The 22,762-nt window shown below is 48.2% G+C and overlaps 1 protein-coding gene across 3 annotated transcripts in view; it reads left to right on the top strand.

The window, feature by feature from the left end:
• The window catches only part of CACNA2D2 (calcium voltage-gated channel auxiliary subunit alpha2delta 2), a 223,499-nt gene that overhangs the window by 84,633 nt on the left and 116,104 nt on the right, over positions 1–22,762 (top strand). For all 3 annotated transcript variants that reach the window (XM_037384697.1, XM_037384694.1, XM_037384696.1), the window contains exon 3: positions 1,014–1,130. In XM_037384697.1, the coding sequence (XP_037240594.1) occupies positions 1,014–1,130 (117 nt within the window). The remainder of the gene's footprint in view (positions 1–1,013; positions 1,131–22,762) is intronic.

Genomic DNA, 22,762 nt, shown 5'->3' with positions numbered 1-22,762 from the left:
CTAATCTCAGATCATGGTAAAAAGCTCTCTTTTACCCTGTGTTGGTTACACCTGACTTTGCAGACAGACCAATTTAAGTCAGAAAATGATCTGAGGAGATGACTGAGGGGTTGGTGGTTGCGAAGTCTTGTGGTAGGACTGAGCCCTTCTTGTTGGGGCAGTGCTGACACCGGCAGCACTTCCCTTGGGGGTGACATTGTCCTCTGCAGTTGGCTGATGTGGCTTGGAAGGCCAGGCCCACAGGTCACAGCTGCATGCTTTGGGTGCAAACATTCAAATTCAAAAAAGTGACTGCATCTGCCCTTCAGGATAATCCCAGTATAGACATGTGCCTCTCCCCACCATCCCCACCACAGCCTGGCCAAGTTCTGGACTAGTTGCAGAAATCCTGATTTCTTGAGGGCACCACATTATTACAGCTTCCTTAGAGATGTGGTTTTATCCTACTTCATGTGACCCCCTTGCTCCCGTTCTGGTACCCACTGCTGCCTCTGCCCGGGGCTGCCTGAGGCTCCACACCTGGCCCTGGCCAACCCAGTGGCAGTGCACAGAGAGCTGGTGGCAGGCAGGGAGCTGGGCTTCACCTGCACCATTCAGCAAGTGGCCTTGGGGAGGGGGCTGTGCGTGGTCAGTATGCTTTAGGGGTGCGTTTGGGTGAGGAAGAGCACAGAAAGAAGCACAGCGGCTCTGCCTGTGCTGCTGGTTTGGCTCAGTGGGGGGGGGGGGGGGGCGCAGTGTGGTGGGCAGCTCAGCTTCTGGGGGAGAGGGAGGATGCTCACAGCCTGCAAGCACAAAGGCAGCTAGCTATAAAGCCAGTGGTGTGGGCAGCAGGTCAAATGCTTTTTTTTTTCTTTTTTTCTTTTTTTTCCTCCCCTCATTTCCAAAGCTTATATTGTTACCTAATCCATGTTGCTAAAATTCTTTTGTGTTGAGAGGATCAGCTTTTCTGTGGGAAGGCTGCTGTCCTTCTCTCTAATATTGACTGCCTTTCTTTCTCTTGTTTCCCTTCTTAGATCTACAATGAGAATAAAAACCTATTTGAAGTCAAGGAAAACGTGCCCAGGAAACTGGTGGAGAAGGTTGCAGGGGACATCGAGAGCCTCTTGGCCAAGAAAGTCCGTGCTTTAAAGGTAAGGTGATGGGTCTGTGTGCCGATCCTTTGACAGATATGTTCTGTTTAAAGAAGAGGGTTGATGCTGGTTTAGCCTTATGATCTCGGCTTCAAAGTGATTTCTGTGGTTGTGTGGCCTTTTCTGGGAACTGCATTCTGTAGATTCATATGGAATATGTCTGGGGTGTGAGGCAAGGATGTGTGATGTGAGGATTTACGATAGGTATGTTGCTTTCTGTCTTCTCCCACCGTGATGTGAACAGCTGAAGGTGCTGCCACAAGAATACAAGTGACAGCAAAAGCCTGGCAGAAAATTGGACCCAGTCATTTAACTGGCGGTATGGTGAGCGGCAGCAAAGGTACTGCAGGTACTGCAGTGTCCCTGCAATAGCTCATGGAAATGTTTCAGACAAGTGGGGGGTTTCCTGTTTAGGAGAGGATGCGCTGAAATGTTTGTGCCGGTGCCTAGTACTCAAATCCTGTGATTGACCGCTTGTGTGAGTTGCCCTACTAGCTGCCTGCATACATTTCCAATCTACCATCCTATTTTGTAACACTCCTTTTAAAATTAATTAATTTTATCTGTAGTGGAGCAAGGTGACCTGCTCGTGGTGCCAGCTCGGTAAAACCCAGCAGTGGCTGTAACGAGGCAGCAGCGGAGCTGCGCTCTGCTACAGTGTTCTTTGCTACTGGGGAAGAAACAAGTAATTGCTTTCCTGGAGAGATGGAGATATCCTCTCTGCTGCGGAGTGTGGGAGCCGTGTAAGAGCTTCACTGCCAGGAGCTGTAGTGTCCTCTCAAATCCCCAGCTGTAGCCAGCAGCATGATGTGCCATGGACATCTGGCAGTATGGCCAACTGGATGTGGCTTGCAGCTTGATGAACTAGGAGGGCTTCTGTGGGGCGATAGACAAGGGGAAGGATTGGAGCAGGTGACATGGCTGTTGTGTCTGCATAGCCAAAAAGGCTTGGTCACCCTTCAACCTGGTAGGCAGGGTGACTAAGGCAGTGAGAGCTTGGAAGTGGCCAATCTCCATGCTGGGTGAGAAGTAGCTGAGAGAGGGTATGTGGGAGAAATCACAAAACACCCATGTAGACCTGGAGAGTCTCAAGACCTAATAGGATCTGAGTCATGGGTGGTCAGAGCCTGGCCAGAGGGTCAGGTTGGTATGGGGCTGTCTACAGTGACTGACAAAAGTGGTAACTGTAGGGATTTGGGTGAAGAAGACTGTTGTATATTCAGTTCTTGACTTTGGGAGGTGAAGGTTAGTCCCTCTTGGGTCTCACACCAGGTGTTTTAGCTTGAGTGGAAGGAGCTGAAGTGGCACTGAATTGGGGTATGCATTGCCAGCACTGCATTTGGGTTTGTGGAAGTGAAGACTAGGGACACCAGTTCTTTTCCTAACATGAACCTGCATCCCTGTGTCCATATAGTTTGTGTGCATGCCTGAGCGTGCATCATCTATTAAACATTCCAGAGATGTGCACCACCTACAGATGCTGGAGGAGGACACAGGTGACAGAGGTTAGTTGCAAACTTGATACGTACCTGGACAATGTGTTGCTCCTGTTGGATGGGCAGGGTAATAACGCCAAGTTACACAGCAAGACTGTGCTGGGTGATTTCCACTGGGTCGTTTGACCTTTTTGTTGGGTGTTGGGCAGGACCGGTTGGTGCACTGTTAAGGGCTCGCCTTGTGCTGGACCTGATGCAGTGGAGGGATTCTGACAGTGCTGGTTAGATAACAGGGACTTGGTGCTGGTTTATTGTAGTGGGAACAGTGATCCGTTGACCTGAATTAGTCCTTTCAAGAGGACTCCTTCAGGGCGCAGTTGGCGGATGGAGCAGTTTCTTACATCCAGCTTGTGTGAAATTCTTGATGTCTCGGGCTGGTGCTGCTGACAACAAAATCTGGAAATGGGGAAGCTGATGGGAGGAGGAGAAACTGGATCTTCTGAATCTCTTCCATGTCGTGCTAAGTTCCTTTGAAACAGTAGGGCTCCCACAGCTGCTTCCACTCTCCAGCCTTTGTTTTCTTCTGTCTCAACTCTCCCCCTAGTTGAATCATCTCCCCTGGAGTCATTTCCTCCCCTTCTCTCATGACTCACAAGAGTGATGATGACTTTGTGAAATAAATTTTTCAGCATCTGAGTCAGGTGGGACTCCTATGTATCAGTGAGGGCAGGTGAGGAGGGAGAAATGGAGCCTCTCCAGGGTGTATGAATCGCCACGTCACTCATGCTCACTCTACTGAAAAGATGCATCCCTGTCTCCTCGGCTGCAGGAGAGAGAAGGAATACTGCTGTGCTATGGTAGGGCTTTGTAGGAAGGTGCTAGCTAGCCTTCAGGCAGACGCTATGGGCATATGGTTCAGAATTGCCATTATGATTAGGTGGTGATTCAGTCCAGTCATCAAAGAGCCTGTTCTCCTCTGTTTCTAAGTGGAAATATTAATGTCTTTATTAAAGTTAAATTGTGTGTGGAGCATTTATTAATAATACATAGTTTCTTACCTTGTGTGTTGCATTTCTAAGAAGCAGAAATCAAGCAGAAGGAAACCACACTCGGCTGTCTGGTTCTGACAGGCATGGTGCAGTGCTGTGGCATGGCTCTGGCGCTAGCAGGACGTGATTTCCCACGTGCATTTTGGAGGAGTTCCGGAGCCAGGGGTGTGTGGCAGAGAGGGTAATTGCTTCCTTAAGTAGCAGTCATCTGCAAGGGGCTGGTTATTTGAATGTTGTCCCTCCCTCTTTGTTCCAGACCATAATATCTGGTGACAGTCTCATCACGGAACAGAAAAATTCCTAGGGAGATCTTTTTGCAATCCCCACCTGTTCCAGTGGGCACTAGAAAAAAAAGCATCTACAGCTGGGTCCTGGGGGACTTCTACCTGTGTCCCACACAGTGGCCTCTGTTTAACATGGTTTTGCATCAGCACTAACTGCCCTTTTCCCCAGCATCCTCCAGTCTTCTTCCTCTATGATGTCCACTGCTTCAAGCGTCACAGTCTCCTTTGGGCTCTGTAGTTCCAGCTGTCTGGTATTCCCAAACTTCAGTATGGGGGGAGATGGAAGAAATGCTCTTCAATACCAAAAGTACAGCTGCTCTCCTTTGAAATAGAAATAAAAAATACTGTTAAGGTGGAGTAACTCCTGAAGGAGGTGACATCAAATTTAGCCAGTGTATTGCATTGTGGGGAAATTCCAGGGGTCTTGCTGTAGGTGAGGTGTAAAGAAAGGGTGGGTATGTTCCTGACTGGATAGGAGCTTAAGGGGCTTTTCGTGTCCACGCTCATGAGCTTGCCCTCGTTGGGGCTAAGAAAAAGACAACTTCCTTCACATGTGGAAGGGAACAAGGTGGCAGGTTACAAAACAACTACAAATCCCTGTTGTATTTTTCTTGTGCTGGGAATCACAGCTGGCTGGCTTGAAGCTTGACATCATCCAAGACTAGAGATCGACAGGTCAGTTGTTTGCCAAATAGGTTCTCTGCTACGTTTCTTTTTAACTTAAATTTTGTATCGCTTCTTCAATCTCTTAGTGAGTTCAGACCCCTCCTTGCCTTTCTATGTGCCCGGAGGCACATGTATAGGCAGGGCTTCTTCGGTGAGCGTGTTTAGGAGACCAGATGTTGGAGTTTGGTGCTGGCAGAGTACTGAGCGAGCCAGGGAAAAGCCATCACCTGGGGGTGGGCACGAGATGGCTGCCACCTCTGGATTCCCAAACCTGAGGGGTGTTTTTCTCTCTTCCCGTCTCTTCTCTCTGTGTAGCCTTTCTGGGATTCCCCAATTTGCATGTAGAGAATTCTCTTCCTCTGAAGCCTCAGTGTCTGTGTTTGTTGAGGTTGGTGAAGACTAGCCAGTTTTCCATAGAAAGGAAAGGAATCAGCAACGGTAAATGGTACTGGCTGGAGCCTCCCTTGCCAGCAAATCCAGCCCCTGGCCTTTTCCGTGTGCTCAGACCACACGGGCAGCTCTTCTTCCCTTCCCTGTGCTGTTTGCTGCTCCCACTTCATGCTCTGCTGGCGGACACGGGCTGCTCCGTCCTGCCACGCCGTGTCCCTGGGTGCCCAGCTGTCCACTGCTCATGGCCACCACGGAGGTCTCGGCAGCCCAGCCCTGCTTCCTCACCTGTGCCGGCAACCCGCGGATGTCTCGGCAGCCCAGCCCCGCTTCCTCACCTGTGACGGCAACACCAGACAGCATGGTCAGAGCAGGAGGATGGCGGGGGGGCTGCTGAGGGTACGAAAGGCATCAGCGCAAGCAGCTGTGTCAAGCCCAGGGCCTTGGAAAACTCTTCTATTGCCGCAAAAGCATCTCTGCAGTGAAAAGGTGGTAGGGGAACAAGAGGAGGTCATTGCCTGTGTGCAGGATCTAGGAGGGTACTTCCCCCTCCAGGTCTACAGACACCCCAGATCTGATTCTTTCATAACGTTAGGTGAAGTGCATGAGCAATGCCTCCAAGTCTATCCTTTCCCAAAGCTCTGTAGACTGGGGGAGGAAGGGAGTTCTGATTTGATGGAGGAGGAGGCTGAGAGATGAATATTTGAGATCCTAGGGTATGTTTTAGGCTCGTTTCTACTTTTTATACCATTCTTGTAAAGGCTGCTTTTGGATGCTGACTGCTTCATCCTTCACATATTTAACCACAGACAATTTGCTTTGCCTTCTGAGAGCAGCACATCCCACAGTTTACTGAGAGGGTTATGCACTGAAGTGAGGTATTTATACACCGTGACAGGCCTAAATATTGCCACCTGTGCTGGTGGTCTTCTCCCATCTCTAAAAAGAGGCTTCGTGATCCATAGAACACGGTAGGAATGAATGTCTGCAGGCTCTGGCGTTGCCCCCATGGGATGCTGGTGACATGGTTGGTCTGGTATTTTCTCCAAAGAGCTGGTTTAGTTTTGCATATTGTACATCACCAGCAAAATCTTTTTGACTTAGGGTCAGCTTTGTTGCGTTTGCAGTGGACCTCAGCTGTGTGCAGTATCAAATATGACGCAGTGAGCAGAAGTGTGGCAAAGTGGCATTTTCTGTCTCAGAGAACTTAAAATGTGTATTATATACATCTGTGTGTATTTTACATAGATGTATGTATGTGTCATAGGTTTGGTGCACCTTGAGTGACTCTGGCGATGAGAGAACTAACAGCACTTTCCAGTAGTTAAGGGAAGAGTTTGTGGGGTTTCCTTCAGCTGAAGTGTAGGAGCTCACAATATATTTCACTGGAGATTTTCAAATTTTCCTGTAACGAGTAGGAAACCCTACACCTGGCATACAAAGGACAAGACTGGGGATTTTCTGTCTTTTGAAAGCATACTACAGGGATGTCTGGCTGGGTTTCCTGTGGCTACAAAGCCTGGGTGAACATTGCTCTAGGAGGCTGTGGTGTTCCCATCTACCTTGGATCCTAAGGGAAGGTGGCTGGAAGAGCTGGGATTTGGTGCACTGGGTTTTTGTACTGCCTTAACCAAATTTCTCAGTTCTGTCTCTGATTTCCACCCCACACCCTTGGTTTTGTGTTTTCACACTTAATGGCATTTTTTCCTTGCATATTCCTTCTCATGGTGCAGTTAGGACTTGGCCATGCTTTAGGATCCTGTGGTGGAGGGTGAGGTGGGAGCTTGGTGCATTACCATGAAGTACTTCCCAAGCTGGCTTCTCAGCGGTGAGAGACGGTCAGTGGAGGCATCGCGGGAGGTGGGAGATCAGGCCTGTTGTGCTTTTAGTCCTGGTTGAATGCTCAGCACATTACTGTTCAGCTGGGACTAGTTCCAAGCTCCATTTACGTCTGGCACAAGTATATATCAAGAGTGCAGAGGGGATTTAATTGGACAGGTTTATCCCTTTAACAATTCCAATAGCCCCAAGATTTCCCTTGAAGGTGTGTGGTGAACAGAGTCTTTATCAGCTCTTCTGAGGTTTTGCTTGTCTGAAGAGCTGCAAAAATTGGCATGCAGCAAAGCATCTCTCAGCCCAGTCTGGAGCATCTCCCCACTCCCTCCTCTCTGGGAAGCAGAGGCGCTGACCTCTGTCATGGTGTGGACTGATAGAAAATCGGCAGCATGTGCACAGCAGCTTTCCCTTCCCTCCTTTGCTGTTGGGGTGTTGCTGTCCTCTTGGTGACATGTGGTCTTCAGGGCAGGCAGTAAAAGGGGTGAGCGTTCAACACGAGCAGCCCTGGGTTTGTACTGGGTTTCTCCTCTGCTGCTGGCAGCTCGAGGTCCCATTTCCATCTCGCTGCCCTGCTGAGGTGTCTGAAACATGTTCTGCCAGGTGCTCGTTGGCCAAGTCATTGATGTGTTGAGGTAGAGGGGTGCTAGGCCACGAGCAAGTGTGTCCCCTGAGCTGCAGTGCTTCAGGGCTTGGGCTTGGGTGGCAGCACGTAGTGCTGCACGTGTGGCCCTCCTGGGTTTTCTTGCCGCAGTGGCCCTGGATTTTTACCTGGTGAGGGACTTCTGGGCATGCCAGAAGGCCACCAGTGGTCACACCGTGGCCTGCTGGGTCCCAGACCAGCATCCGAGCTAAGGGATGCGTTACCTGTCTCACCTAGGCAGCAAAGCAGGGGGAGGAAAGAAGGAATTAGGATAGTTCAGGTGAGCTCAGGTGCAGCCTGTGGTTTTGGTGGGTTGTGGTCATTGTCCTGTGCACACCTGCCTCGTTCCAGCCACACAGACACATTCAGGAGTTCTTGTGTTCGTGTAGGAAGGACCACAGCCCACATCCACCTTGTGCATGCTGAAGTACAAAACATTTAAAGGTATGTTCTCTGTGTTTTGTTAATTCATAGTGACAAATCCGTCCCTCTTCCCACTTCTTTGCTAATGGCTGGTTAGTGGCTTTTGGTTGTAATTCTACTTTTAATTTGCTCCTAATCAAATCCTGGCTGACTGTCCCCATGTATTTATTTATTTATTTGTTCATTCATTACTTTTGTGTGTGTGTGTGTCTTTTCCTGACTCACGATTGTTCTTGTGCTGGACCTGCTCCAGTAATCCAATTTGAATCCAATCTCCCAGGTCTGGAATTCTAATTTACAGATTGCAGAGGGGACCCGAACAATGCCCACACACCAGAATGGGGGTTTATTGTCTAATCTAATCAGGGACAATCAGATGTTTGTAACAAGTCTATCAAAACTGTATTGGGCCAGTTTGCCGAGCAATGTAACCAGCTTTCTTAATAGCACTAACACGATTTAGGGCTTCCTGCACTTTCATGCAGATTATGTTGAACGTTTCCCTTTCTTCTCCCATGAATGCTTGGCAGCAGCCCAGCCCGATGGGCTTTAAAGCTTTGTAAGCTGCTTGGTGCCCTCTGTGGCAGCGGGTTGTGAGGAGGCAGGGGCTGGTGCTGCCTCCTCCGGCACCAGCGCGTGCAGGAGGTTGGAGGGCTCCTGGGGTGATGCCGTTTGGGGGCACCTGTGCAAGGTACGGACTCAGTATCTCAAATGTATCTGGAGTCACGGATGGGGGAGTGAAAAGTGATGGCCCTGACCTGTTAAAATATTCAGCAAGTCTCCATAGCAGGTCACTAGTCCTGTATGCACGCTGTCAGCCTTCAGGCACCATGGGCTTGCCTGGCTGTTGGTAAAGAGCAAGTGAAGGAACCTTTGTCCTCTCTTGCCCTTGGCAGATCAAAGCTGTTGTTTCTGGGTACTCACTGTACGAAGTCTGGACAGTTGCTGTTCAGTGGAAAGACCTCTCTAGGGTTATTTGGGATGCCCTCTCAGTGTCTGGAGCAAAAGAGGAGGCAAAAGTAGTTCTGCAAATGAGCTGATGTCCCATTAACCCAAACTGGATTTTCCTTACTTTTCCTGTGCAAATAAATAGTTTCCTGACTTCTCCTTTCCTGAAAACTGAAATATTTCTATGGTCCCTTACCTGCTGGCTGACAGATAGCTGCCAGGGTGAATTTACACTGGCTCTTGTGCTCCAGGCCTGTACCCCTTACCTCTGCACTTGATGCCTTTTGCCCAGGTGTTTATTTTAGGCTTATGGAAACCTTCCTGCCCCAGAGCATCTTCCCTTCAGCAGGCACTGTGTGCTGCACTGCTCGCCAAGGCCAGCACGTCCAGGGGAGCTGCCACATGCTGCCGGTGCCTGCATTGTAGCCAGGCTGAGGTTCGTGGTCTTGGGTCACGCAGCAGCGCTGAGAGCTTTACCTGGGCTTTTGGCCTGAGCAAAGCTTGCCCTCTCACCCACTCCCTGAGAGCTGCCGGGCTGGTTTGCATGTGCAGAGAGGAAGACTATGAACACCCTGTAAGGGGAGCTAGCCTTTCTTTGAGGGTTTAATTGCTGTGCATGCCTTGTCTTTGTGTGCTCTGCTCCCTATGGTGTGAGGAACCCAGAGACCTCCGAGACCAAACGAAGGATGAAATAGTCCTTAAAGGATGTTTTACCTCCCTTCCTAAGACTGTGTTGTGTATTTGACAGCAGTTGGCATGTTGTTTTTCAGTTTTCCCTGGTTTTTCCAGTGCAGGAGCAGCACTCTTAGCAGAAGTGAAGGTAACTAAAGCTGTTAGCGTTGGCAAGAGATTTGCAGCAGTTGAGTTCTTGGCTGTCTTAAAGCTGGGATCAGTCAGCTTGGTCCTTACCCTGTCGAGCTCCCGAGGCCTGGTGGGGCCACCTCATTCCATGCACCAAGGGGATGTCTTTGGGATGGTTGAAAGGGTAAAAGGAGATGGGTAAGGCTTACTGGTCTACTTGTAGAGGTAAATATAGATATAAAAGTGGTGAGTGATGCAATAGAAGAGGGAGAATTGGTGCTAGGGAAGAGAATTGCCATTTAATTCTTTATAAAACAACCTTTAAATGTGGCTGGGAAGATATGTTTGCAATGATAGCAAAAGAAGAGAAACCTTGTCACTGAAAAAGGGATTTATTTGAATTTCCTTGGTTAGTTTTGGTGTGAAAAAATGCATTTCCATGGCAGTTTGGTAGCTAGAGTTGCTTCTGTGCCCTGTCCTGTGACTTCGTAATCTGTGCACAGTTGGAGGGCAAGAGGAGGAGCTTTGTTTCCCTAGGGTTACCTGTAGTTTTGCGGGGAGTGTGTACCTCTGCACTTTTGAATCTGCTCTCAGTCCCTGGGAATTCAGCCCCTGCCCTCTGTACTGCTGTACATCTTTGCAGAGCTCTCTGAAGCCTAAGATCTTGAGCAGAAAAGGCTCCCACCAGTTTATTCTGGTTTCATGTTTTTCCCCCTGAATGTTTGAAATGCATCATCTGGAATGGAAGGCTCTTATATTGAATGGGAATAACTGACCTGGGAAGAAAAACTGAATAATTTTTAATTCAGTTCAGGTAGAACGAGGATTGGGTTTTTTAAGGGTTTCATCCCCTAGTCAAACTAAAAATCAATTATTTGTATAGTTCTGTTTACGGACGAGTAGTGAAGTTAAAGACTCTAATGACTGAGGGGGTGGAGGCTTGGTCCTGAAGGTTAATTGACTTGCATGAAGCTTTTTTGTCTCAAAAGCTCTCTTCAAATCCCACCTTCTTTTCCTAAAGAAAGTGGATTTGGCAAGTCTCATTTCTGCAGCCCACGAAACCCAAATCAGCTTTGGCACAGCTTATCTCAGTAGGTCTCTGCACGAGAGTCTTATGACTTGAATAGCATGGATAGCTGCAGGTGAAGAGCAGGAAGCAGCCATGAAGATGGCTTGCATAATAGCGATTTTGCTTGGCTCTGGGAAGCAGTGCTGTGCTGTTGTACACAAGCTGGCACGCAAGCGTGCTCCCTGTCTTGTACTATGGTGTGTATGCTTTCTGTCTTACATTGCTTTGCTTTGCATCTAATGAAGCTTTAGTGGGGTGAGCCTGAAACCCATCAGCACCCAGCCCTACCCCATAGCAAGGAGCTATTGTATGTTCCCAGAGCAGATGATGGCCATTAAATGTTTGAGTGACACTACAACAATGTGTAAAATATCTGCGATAAGGATCTAGCAAATCTTAATTTAAAAAAAAAGCTACAAGAATGTAAATTGCACATACAATTGTGATAAAGAGCCAGTGATAACATTAAAGAGATTGTATCAATTTAATGCAAGTTTAGTGCCAAAGCCTGTGAACTGCTCTTTGAAGAGGAGTTGCTGGGAGCCAGTGGTATTCCAGCAGACAGTGCTCAGATGGTCTGGGTCCTCTGGACTAGACATCCCTGCAACAAGTGTGCTGCATGGGAGCTGTCTGCTTCCTGGGGATTTAATGAAAACCTTTCCTGTCTCTGCAATAAAAATAATGTTCCTTGGAAAAAATAAAGTGCCCTTCTGTCTGCTGGCCTTTGGGTCCCTCAAAATGCAATTAAAAAGCAGCTTAATGCAGCCTTGTGATGAGAAATATGTCAGCATTCACAGGCACAATCTGAAGTGAAAGCCAGATGAAACAGATGCGAGCAAAAATATTTAACCGTCTGCCTGCCTGCCTGCCTGGTGCTGCTTGCAGAACTGAACCGTCAGCTGAGCTGGGATGTGTGGGACTGGAGCAGGGCTGGCTGGAGGAGCTGGCAGCGGGAGCAGCACTGCGGGCATGGAGCCAGGCTGCAGTGGCGCTTGTGAGGGCGTGGGAGCTCATCCATAAACCAGCCTGGGCTTGGGGTGTCTCTGCCTGCCAGAGTCACCTGTTGGCTGGTGTTTCTGCTTTACGTCCTCGCTTTCTGTCCCTCTTCTGCTGTTTCAGATGTGCTGCTTTCCTGAAAGTGCCAAGGAGCATGGCAGCAAAGGCTGTTGGAAGTACCCTTGCAGGTTGGGTGGAAGTGGCAACTCCAGTTTTCTGTTGCAGGGCTGCTGGCTGTAGGTCAGTGTTTGTGCCTGCCAAAATGTTTACCCAAAACTTGAAGCATAAGAATGGGAATTAAAGTTAATTTTAAAGCGTGAGGGGGGGATGGTGTCTGCAGACATGAAAATGAAAAAAAAAAAAATATCTTTAAGTAAAGCTGATAATTCCTTAGCAAGTGGGGGATTGTAAGCGCTGGACTGAACAACACTTCCAGACTGGGATGCTAGTGCAACACTCCCACAAACACCAGCAGTGGTGCCTGTCTGTGGCTGATCACCTGGCTTTGATGCTGCAAAACGAACAATCATCTTTGACCATCCTGTGTTTGCTATTTGTGTGCTGTTACTTGTAAGAAGCGTGGGTTGAGATCCCACCTCTGCTTTAGACAAAGAACTGCTGTAGCAACAACTTTACTGGAGTTGTGCTGGGAGCAGTGTTTCATGTTGCATGCCAGTAGATGGCACAGCTTTTATATCAGCTAATTATATAGGGAGAGAACACCGGTCTGTGCTGTTCATCTTAGCCATGCCTTGCTCTCCGCTTGCACAAATGAAGATGTCTCTGCAGGTGTGCCTGTCATTGAGGAAGTCAGATAAGATTACAGGAGAAGATGTTGAGCTTTACAGCACTGGGGGGCAGTGGGAAACCATAATGGGGAAGAGGAGGTAAGCAACCGACTCTTGGCGAGCATGGAAAAAGATAAGCAAAACTGCAAGGCGATGGTAGTTTGACTTCCCAAGCGTGTTCCAGCAAGTGGTGACTTCCCTTAGGATAGATATATTTGACTGCTCTAGCTTTATGCCAGGGGAAACTGAGGCCTGGAGAGATCATGCTTTGTCTTTGATACACCTGGAAACAAGAGCTGTGCTTCCTAATTAAGTTGTGGGACTTCTAGCTACAAGGTGTCCTTTTTATGTGTGGTTACTACAATAACATCTCTCTGGAGCTCAAAGCTCCTTCTCTCTGCTCTGCTTGGGTTTAGCACTATTGTTCCCTGGCCAGTTCAGGCTTCGAGTGTGAAAATTTTTAGTACAAGACGTGAAATGTGCCATTCTGAAAGGGTAAGAGTTGAATGCATCCTTAAATCTTCTCCATGTGTGATGCTGTCCAGCTGTTTTGCACATGCTCTAAACCAAAGCAGTGTTCTGGCCCATTCGGGACAGGCTTGTGGAGTTTTCTGAGTGGTGGCCATTGGAGCTGGGTGGGTTGCTCAGGTGCAGCAAGGCAGCTGTGAAACAGAGAGGGAGGCTGCTCATCCCTCCACACCCCTGTCCTGGGAGATGCACAGAGACCCAAACATTAGAAGCAGTCTTTCTTCCTATCTTCTGCCTGCTGAAGAACAACTTTTCGTGGCTGAAATTGATTCTTGCAAGTGGATGGAAAGGATATATCCCAAATCTTGAGGGCCTGGAGTGCATGTAGAATATAAAACAGAGTATATGTATGTGCTGCTGTAAATAGAGTTGTCACTCTAAAAGAAATGGGGTTTCTAGTGCTTGTCAGATCACTTAAAAACCATTTTTATTACTAGATTACATTCTAAGATAAAGTTTACTGTAGCAAAAAAGAGGGAAGGTGTAGGATTTGACTGCAGATTTGGAAACACACTTAAAAATTATGAAGAGTCTTTGAGCCTTAGCTGAGGGCAGGCTGCCTGCTTCAGAGTTTCCCTCTGGGGCATCTCCTGCCCAGCAGATTTAAATGATGATTTCCTTATTTTGTTGCAAACTGTGCTTTAGCATGTCACCTTTTATAATCAAGCAATGATGTATCAGGTGGACGTTGGCGCATCTCATGAGTCTGGCTCCTGGGGAAGGGGGGTGGGGGCAGAAACCCTTCCAAGGTGTCTGCCCCAGCTGGGAGTGTTGGGGAACACACAGTTACCTAAATGTGGCTTTAAAGCAACTGCCCTAAGGGTTTCATGTCAAAACTGAGGGTCAATCCTAGCACATGTTGACTTTCTTTTTCCCATTCCTCTCCGCCATGACTATTGCTTCTAAAACATTTTGCTCTAGTTATATCCTTTGGCTACGCTCTTACTTTTAGTGCTACATCTGCAAGCAAAAGAAAACGCTGGGTGGGTGCCAGCCCTCTTCTTAACCATATTCTTTGCAGATACCAGTAGCATCCCTTTCTCTATCCCAGCTCCTTCCATCTTTTCCTCCTAGTTGTTCCTTGTGATATTTGTCTACCTTTGACATGTATTGGTGGCAGTTAACAGCGTGTTGTTCTCAGTCATCTCAGCTGTTTGTTTGATGCAGTGTGCCAGAGAAAACAGCAGTCATCTCCTCCCACCAGGCTGGGACCTCAGAGTTGTGTTGTTTTGCATCTACCTGCTTCATCTACCATCATAGTTTAGATAACCACAAAGCACATCACAGACCAGATGCTGGAAGAAGCAGTTGCTCTGCAAGCACCATCTGAACACCGCAGCCCCCTGCACTGCGCAGAGCAAGCACGGTAGGGAGATGGAAACGGAGGAGCGACCTGTGACTGCGGAGGGCTGTCTGGGTACAGCAGACCTACTGTTTCCAAACCAGCTGTGGGTTTGGTCAGAACCTGGCTTTTTTGAATGTTGCACAGACATTTGAAAGTCACTCAGTATCTGGAGTGGCGAGAAGAAAGTCAGCTGGATTTAACCCTTAGATTTACACAGACCCATGTTTGCCATAACCTCTAGCCTCTAAAGAACTACATTTATTTTGCATACAGGCTAATGCAGGTAGTCCTCACTGCCTTGATATTAGTGTTTTCTTGTCTCTCCCACCCACAGCCCCTACTGAAACGCAGAATTCTGCAAGGTCCCGTTCTGAGTAGCTGTTTTGCTCCCTCTGTGCTGAGCATCCCTAAAACCTGAGCCATAATAGCATCCCAGCTAATTATATCACTGCAGATTTATTTCATGGTAATATTATTGCTGGCCTCAGGCATCACCACTATTGTTGGAAAACATCGAATGATCACAGCTCCTTAGCTGCCTCCATTAAACCTGAGAGAAGTGTCTGGGCCTGTTTATAAGTTTGTATTTTGATGAGAGCCAAGGATTGATGAGCTAGTGGATGCGAGGTTTGCAGAACGTGCCCTGGAGGGAAGCTTGCTTTGTCACGGCAGCCATAAGGTGCAGATGGCAGGATCTCTAGCTGAATGCATATGCAGCCTGGGAGGCAGGGAGTGAGAGCATCACCTTTATCTCTTCAGGGCAGACCTTGCCCCCTCCCTCACAGCAGCATCCAGCAGCTGAGGTCTTTGTGGTGCTCTGTGAGGGACAGCTCTGTGCTCTGGACCAGCAGTGCTGGTGGCTTGGTCGGAGCTGCTCCTGGGGAAGGGGGTGTTTTGAGTAAGCAAGTCATCTTGCGATGCCTTCTGCCAGAAGTCTTAGAGGCAGAGCAGAAGAAAAGGCAAAAATATCAGTGCTGTTTTTCAACAAAAAATGAAGAAAAAGAATTCAAGAATTTTCTCTGTTTTCCTTGCTAGAAATAAAATTCTTTGGCTGTCGTGCTGAGTACCAAGGCCGCCTGCTAAGAGCATGACTGTAGGTCCGTGCTGTATCCCCAGGGCTGTTCTGTTCCTGGGACCCAAGCTTGTAGCTGCTTGGTGCTGCAGGTTGCATCCTATATGGAGCACAGTGCTGGGATGGCAGTAGGTCTATAGGGTGAAGCACTTGGTGTTGAAGACCTGATATCCGTGCTCTGGTTTTTGGAGGATATATCAAAGTATTTCAGCATACGTCCCAGTACTGCGCCAGCTGGTTGCAAGGGAGCTTTTGCCTGTGCCTGAAGCCTGGTTTGACTTGCAGGGATCGAGTGACCATCATCCCCAGCCAGTATGTTGGTCGTACCCAGGCAGTCACCTAAGGGAACAGCAAAAGATTATCGCAGATCTGAGATTTTAGCTCATGTGGAGAACGTGAGGAAGTATCTTATCAAGGTCCCTTTCAAGATCTGTAAAAGTAGATTAGTTGTTATTGATTTTACTGTGTCTGTCTGTGAAGTCCTTTTTGGTTATGGTGTGAAGTTCTCCAGCATAGCACCGAGTGGGCCAAAAACTTGACTGAAATGGGGTCAATAAATTACATGTAGACAAAAGGCACTTACACTCAGACTGCATCAAGTCTCCTGGTAATTTCAGCAAAACAGTCAGAGCAGAAATACACTGATAATTATTTAAATTAGACTCTGAGCATTGAATTTTTTTTCTTCAAGTAACAGCACTTCAGCACTTGTCCAGATGAGTGCTAATTTACCCAAATTGAAAGGTTTATTAAACATGCCAGCCAGTGCTTTAGTAATATTTAGGACAGCAATTTTGCTTCATTATATCTCTTAACAAAGGACACAGGCTTCTTGATCCAGCACCAGAGCAGTCAGGGGATGTTGGGCAAGATCCACGTCAGCTCTGCCTGGTCTTGAATTCAAGTGCATCATTTCTGCTTCAGTCCTGCCTCTTTGCCAAGTGCAAACCTGGGACCTGAACTGAAAAAGATTTCACTGACCTTGCCAGATTGAGGGACACTCACAATCCAGACATCTTCTAGGTGCAGGAATCACGGCAGTAATTTGGAAACGCTGAAGGATGACATTGGGTTTGCTCCAGTGAAATGGGCCCCGAGCTACATGCTGAGGAAGATGAGCCTGAGCTCCTCCTGCTGCCCCTTGCTCGCTCTAGGCCATGTTTGACCACTGTCATTTCATGGAGAAATTGAGGTGCACAATGGTGATCCCAGCCCATCATTTGCCATCCCTCACTGCCCTGCCGCATGCAGCCTCCTGGTGTCTGTTGTTGCTGTGTGTGTTCTGACGTAGGTGTGGCTACAAACTGGTAGAGTTGAGTCGGAGCTGGAAGCTATCCAGTGCATTTCTCTTTGTTTCACCACCAGGACTGTCTCAAGATTAATCACGTTGTGGCATGCTGATTTTGCTGTTTCCCTTAGAACTCTAGATTTCTTTGTTTTGTATATTTGTGAAGATGCTTCACGAAGCCTAACAGATTGAGGTTCTGCTAAAATGTCCAGTAGAAGTTTTCCACTGCTTTTTTTGTGTATGGATGCAGGTGTTTGTTTCTGTGGCTTCTCCCAGGACTCAAATGGGGAATTTGGGTTAGAGATGATACAGAAGTGTCTTAGTCTGAGAATCTGCTCACAAAGAGGATGGTTATATAGTGTGCGTGCTTCTTGGAGATCCATCTAGGGGAAAAATTTTTTTAGGCTTTGAAATTCCTGTGGGTCCTCCAGAATAAAGACCATCACCTCTTTAATGCATGCATGCTCACCAAGGACATAAGGATTAGAAATACTGTATAATGTGCCAAAATCTGTGTTATGCTATTTGTATCTTTAAGACCTTGTCTGGAGCAGAGAGGCAGGGACAGAGTTTTGAGAAATCCTTGAGTTTGCTGCCATTAAAGTTCTAATAGGAGTTGAAGGAACAGGGTATGGACAGAAGTTCACTAGCTTTCTGCTGTAGGACAGTATAGTTTGCATACATCATGTTCATTGGTAATGGTATTTCTCCATCCTCTGATTATCGGTGGGAGCTGTCGTCTTTGCTGTTATATAGTAGCTGTCTGTCTTTACTGGAAGTATTTACTCCTTGCTCCTTCCATAAATACCTTTTCCCTCTCTCTTCTTTCTCTTTTCCCCCCCCAGGATTGGTATGTTAAGCTTTCATACTATAAATCTTGGGAGTGCCTGGATCTGTGGCTGTTTGCCGAAGATCTGGCAAGGGAGAACCCATTGAAGTTCTGCGTTGTAAATTCTTCCAGATCTCAGATGCAAGGTGCAGCCAACAGTGATGGGAAGATTTTGGCTTGATTCCCAGGCACTTGATCTGTCTTCGGTACCGTCAAGTCAACAAGTGGAAAGGCTGTGGCTGCTCTCTTGTGTAGGTGTGAGTGTTGAATGTTCCAGAGGAGAAACAGAGAAGTGGATCTTCTCTAGAGTGAATGCAGAGGCTCTCTAATCTCCACAGAGAGCTGGAGTCATCCCAGACCAGTTGAATATTATTGTGTTCTGTTCTGCTGGAAGTGCAGAAGAGTTGCTGGCAGGAAACATGCCTTCTTTGCTCCCCAGCATGGGTGGGTAGGAGGCCAGGTCTTCCAGAGACCACTGGTGATTCCCATCCTCCTCATGCTCCAGAAAGGACAGAACACTGTGCTGCCACAGCTCCCGAGACGTGAGCATTGGTGGCCCCCTGAGAGGGACCTGCTGTGCAATAATAGCATAGTATGGAGTAGGACACCTTGCTACTTGCACATCCTTGGTCACCAGGTCAGCCTTGGGCTTCCTGCTCTTCATTGTGCAGAAAATCATGCCCGCAGTGCTTCTAATAGCACGGTGTCATGAATGTTTCTAGCAGGCCTTCAAGTCTCTAGAGCAGCAAGGCTTGTTGCAGGGACAGCAGAGCTGCCTTACCCAAACGTGAGACCAGTCAGCGAGCCCTGCTCTGCTCATCCGCCAGCTGCCACATCCCACCAGCAGCGTTCCTCTTCTGGTAAAGCCCACTTTTGCCAAAGTTTTGCAAAATATGTCTGCTGCAAAGTGTTTTGGGCAGTGAGCAAGATAAGACCCAGTCATGGCTATCGATTACCTGTTGTGCGATGCTGTTGCTATTTATAGTCCTGGCAGTTGGCTCATAGGAACATGAAATTTTCAGAATGGGGAATATAAATGGAAATAATTTGAAAGGAACTCTTGCTCTGCATTATTGACAATATGTGTTTTTTCAGCGTTTGGCATTCCACAGGGAAGTGTTCTGCGACACCTCATGTATGGTGGAGCACCGGTACGCCATGGGCTGTCAGCTGGTCTCATCCATCTGCAGTAACAGGGGTGGAGGGAAGCAGCTTAGAGTCCTCCTGGCTTATCCACCTTTTAAAAGTATGAAGACAGACAGTCTGGGATTCAATTTTACTGTTCTAGCACCTTTGTCACCCCCCTGATTGGAAGTGCTTAACCTTCTCTTCATTAATCAGTTTGAATTTTATCTAAAATTCATCTTCGATGAAGGCAAATTAGATAGTCTGCTGCTTCATTCTTGGGCTGAAAATGATGGCCGTACATGTGGGGTTTAGCAGGTGAGTGCATTGCAGCCTGGATCAGAGACACACTATTTTTGGTGGCTCTGTACTGACGAGGCTGGAAGAGTCAGCCATGTCCTGCGTGCTCAGCTCGCACCGAGTGCTGCAGGCAGGACAGGCATGTGACGTACCGGTAAATCCCAGATGACACGTGGATGGGGTGCCACAACCCAGAGCAGCAGTACAAGTCCACCACCAGGTCACTGAGGTTGGCAGGGACCTCCAGAGATCATCCAGTTGAACTGCTGCTGGAAGCGAGGTGAGCTGGAGCAGGCTGCCCAGGAAATCCATTGTTCTTAGGGAGGTTGCTGTTGTCGTCTTCATTTTATGGGCAGGGAGAGTAAGCTCTGGGCAGTGATCTGACTGGGTATCCGGAAGGTGAGTGCGGGTGGTTGGGGTGACATGCCTGGCGTGATGGTGAGAAGATGATGAAGGCCTTGAGGCTGCAAGGCATGAACATGTGTGCTTACTCATCACTTCATGAGGTCCTAGTTGCAATGGTGCTGTCTTTTCATTAAGGAATTTTTTTCAGGAGTCAAAGCTAGAAAGATCTGTAAGACTTGAAGAGCTTTAAGATCAATACATAAATGCATCAGAGAGGTGCGTCGTCTTCTCTGAACAGCTCCTTTACATCCTTACAGTTGGAGGTTTTTGTACCGGGATGAGTACCAGGAAAACGGGGAATAAGGGGGATAAGAAGCAGCGGGCTCAGCAGAGTCCTTGGCCTTCTGGTCACCAGAGGAAGTGACCTTTCTGCTGAGATCCTCTGTAACAAGGACTCTTGGGCAGTGGGCTTCCTCTAGTGGTCTCTGAAGTCCAGCCTACGGGGGCAGTCTCACAGTACCTGATGGGTGCATGGCCTCCTGGGCCGTCCTGCCTTGCCCACCAAGCACTCTTACAGCTCCTGCTACGGGGTTTCCTGGAAAAATTAGGCAAATTGCCAGGCACCCTGTTAGAGTCTGGCCAAGCCATGTTCTCATGCCCGGGTGCGGATGAGCATCTCACTGGGGTAGCTCTGTCCCAGCCAACCAGAGAGCATCTTGAATGTCTGATTAACCTTTTGTGGCGGGATTTCAGCCATGCCAGTTCCTTGGGAAGAGGTAATGACTGCAAGGCACTTGCTTTTGAACTCCTCCATCTATCAAAAACCTGCATGCCTTTTCCTGGATGAGACTCCCTCCCGATGGCTGCGGCCGAGGAGGTGGGGAGCTGGGGCTGATGGGCTTCAGTACTGCAGAAAGCTGCCGGCTAATTTACCTAATCCATAGCACTGAGCTGAAATGCGGAAGTGCCAGCTCTCATCACTGCAGCTGCAACTTACATCGGGAGACAAAGGCGGGGGCACACCCCTGAGATAAAGATGGGCATGGATCGGTGGTCTCCGCTCCTGCTTGGGGTGGAAAAGAAATTATAATCTCACCTTCTACTTTTTTTTCTGGTTATTTTTTTCTAGCTATTTCTTCCCTTTCTCCCTGGCAAGGGCAGATAGTGTAAGAATTAACCTCTGGGGACGTTGGTGACATCCTAGGGAGAAAAAAAAATGTAGGCTCCTAAGAAAAGAAATTTCACTGGCAGGAACAACACTTAGAAGACCCTGTCTCTGTTAGGATATAGACATTTTGTGCAGTGTCCTGAGTCCCCAGTGTCATCTCTGCTGTGGACCTGGAAGGCTTTTATAGCCCAAATCTGACTCTCTTTTGCAAAGCACCTCGCTGTGCTTCTTGTGAGGGTTCGGGACCTGGTGTGCGAATCTGTTCTCTGCATGGAGTTGCTCAGGTGACTGGCAGGTTAACAGCTTCTCCTGCATCTCGTGGAAAAGAGGAACACAGGAAAAAACAGAACAAACCAAATTTTGCTGTGCTGCTTGAAACAGCTTGTGAGCTGGGAGTTTGTCCCTGCAGTCCTTTCCTCATGCCTTCTGCTTTCTGCTGTGACTGATGATTGGGACGAGAGCCGCTCAGTGTCATGGAGCAGCTCCGCAGGCAAAGCCTTCTGGCAGTCTAGACCCGAACCTCCTTTGCACTGCTGCTGCTCTGGTCTAGCTGCTTAGCTAATACTTTGATGCTTGTGGGTTGCCTCATTAGGAAGAGGAACTAATGGTGGAGCTAGTGATGCACTCCTCGCTTCTGAGATTGCACACCAAGGCTGGCTTTGCTAATAGATCTTTGCTCATGGTTGCATGAAATTCTTGCTAGAACAGTGTTTGTTTGGAAAGTTGTTCTTAAAATCCTGGGCAATACAGCAGGATTCCGGTCTAACCCCCTGCACGAAGCAGGGGTGGTTGGGTGTATTGATCAGGGCCTTGTCTGTTGGGTTTGATCTCTATGGGTGAAGCTCCAGCACTCTGGGTTCCAGTGTTGACCAGCCTTACGTGACTGTTCTTTTAGAATTTGCCATGTTATGTCTGCTGCTTCTCATGTTATCTCTGTGCAGCTCCAAAAAGAGTTCAGTTTCAGCACACTCTAGAGATGTGTTGAACTGCTTGCACCTGGCTATATTGCCCTTCCAGCAGCTGCAGGAGCAGTTTAAGCCCCTGTAAGTACCACAGCCTGTCTGTTCTTCTATCTAGAGACTTTCCCTCGGTCATCTCTTTCCTGGTGCCTCTTTCTTCCTTTGTTCTTAAGCTCCTTTACCCCATTAAACACATGGGTTTGAATCAACAGCCAGTGTAACCCTCTGCCCGCAGTACTTGCATTTCTAGCATGCCCTGCGTATAGAGCCTGTGGTTTAGGTGATGCCCCATCCTATTTCAGTGTTCCTTTTCTGAAGAGAAGACTTTCCAGCCTCCTTTCATTCAGGAAACAAAATGTTATGCAAATAGCTTCAAGCCCAGACTTTTGACCCTGGATTGCAATAGGGAGCGGGATGTCACTGTGAACTTGGGCCAGGCAAGCAGAGGGCACTCCTCCCTGGTGCTGATGCTGTGGAGACATCCTCATACTTGCTCTGGTGCTCACTTGTCACCAGGGGAGATGGTGTAACTGTGCTTGAGCACTCTCACTGCCCAGAGTTGGGTGTCAGGCAGCTGAACACTGGATCGGGTTGCCCAGGTTAGTACTGGAGACTCTATCCTTGTGGGTCCTCAAAACTTAACTGGACCCAGTCCAGTACCAGTACTCGATGGCCCCATCTGAATGGGGAACAGGACTTGGCCATATGATGGTCTTTCTGTCTGTGAGAACTAAAGTGGGCTTTCACACACTGAACTGGAGGAGGAGAGTTGTTGATGGTGCAGGAGTGGTAGAAGACAAGCTGCGAGCAGTATGTAGGACACCCACTCCTGACTTCCAGCCAAGCCAAGCTGGAGGAGGGAGTCTTACAGATTACTTCATTGAAGTCATCAGGAGAACAGCACGTCTTTGACTTGCTTTATAGGTCTTGTGCGGATTTCATGTGCCAAAGCTAAAATAATACATGATTTGTTAAACTGGCTTTTTTCACGGTTGTAGGAAACAACCCAGCCATTTAGCTCAAGCAGCAGAAAGCCCCCTGATCGGTGCTGGCAGGGTGGGCTGTGCTGACTGCTGTCGAGATGCTGTTTCTGAGGAGGCTGGTGGAAACAAAGGAGTCAGAGTGGTCCAGCAGAGCAGCCAAAACAGGGAGTGCAGGGAAACTAAACAGGAGCACGACGACTGCCGAACTGACAACAGTAATGTGTGTAGGACAAGTGAAAAAATCAGCCTAGGTGAATTCAACAGATGCCTCCAAGAACACAGGAGTCACACCAATGTGGGGTTCACCTTGCCTTTCAGGTGGGGCATCCAATGGACTGGGAATATTTTCTCCAGTGGACTGTGGCAG

The sequence above is a fragment of the Falco rusticolus genome, chromosome 4 (genome assembly GCF_015220075.1).
Source record: "Falco rusticolus isolate bFalRus1 chromosome 4, bFalRus1.pri, whole genome shotgun sequence".
NCBI classification, from domain to species: Eukaryota; Metazoa; Chordata; class Aves; order Falconiformes; family Falconidae; genus Falco; species Falco rusticolus.
The sequence above is the reverse complement of the archived record's forward strand: the minus strand, read 5'-3'. Positions and strand labels throughout refer to the sequence as shown.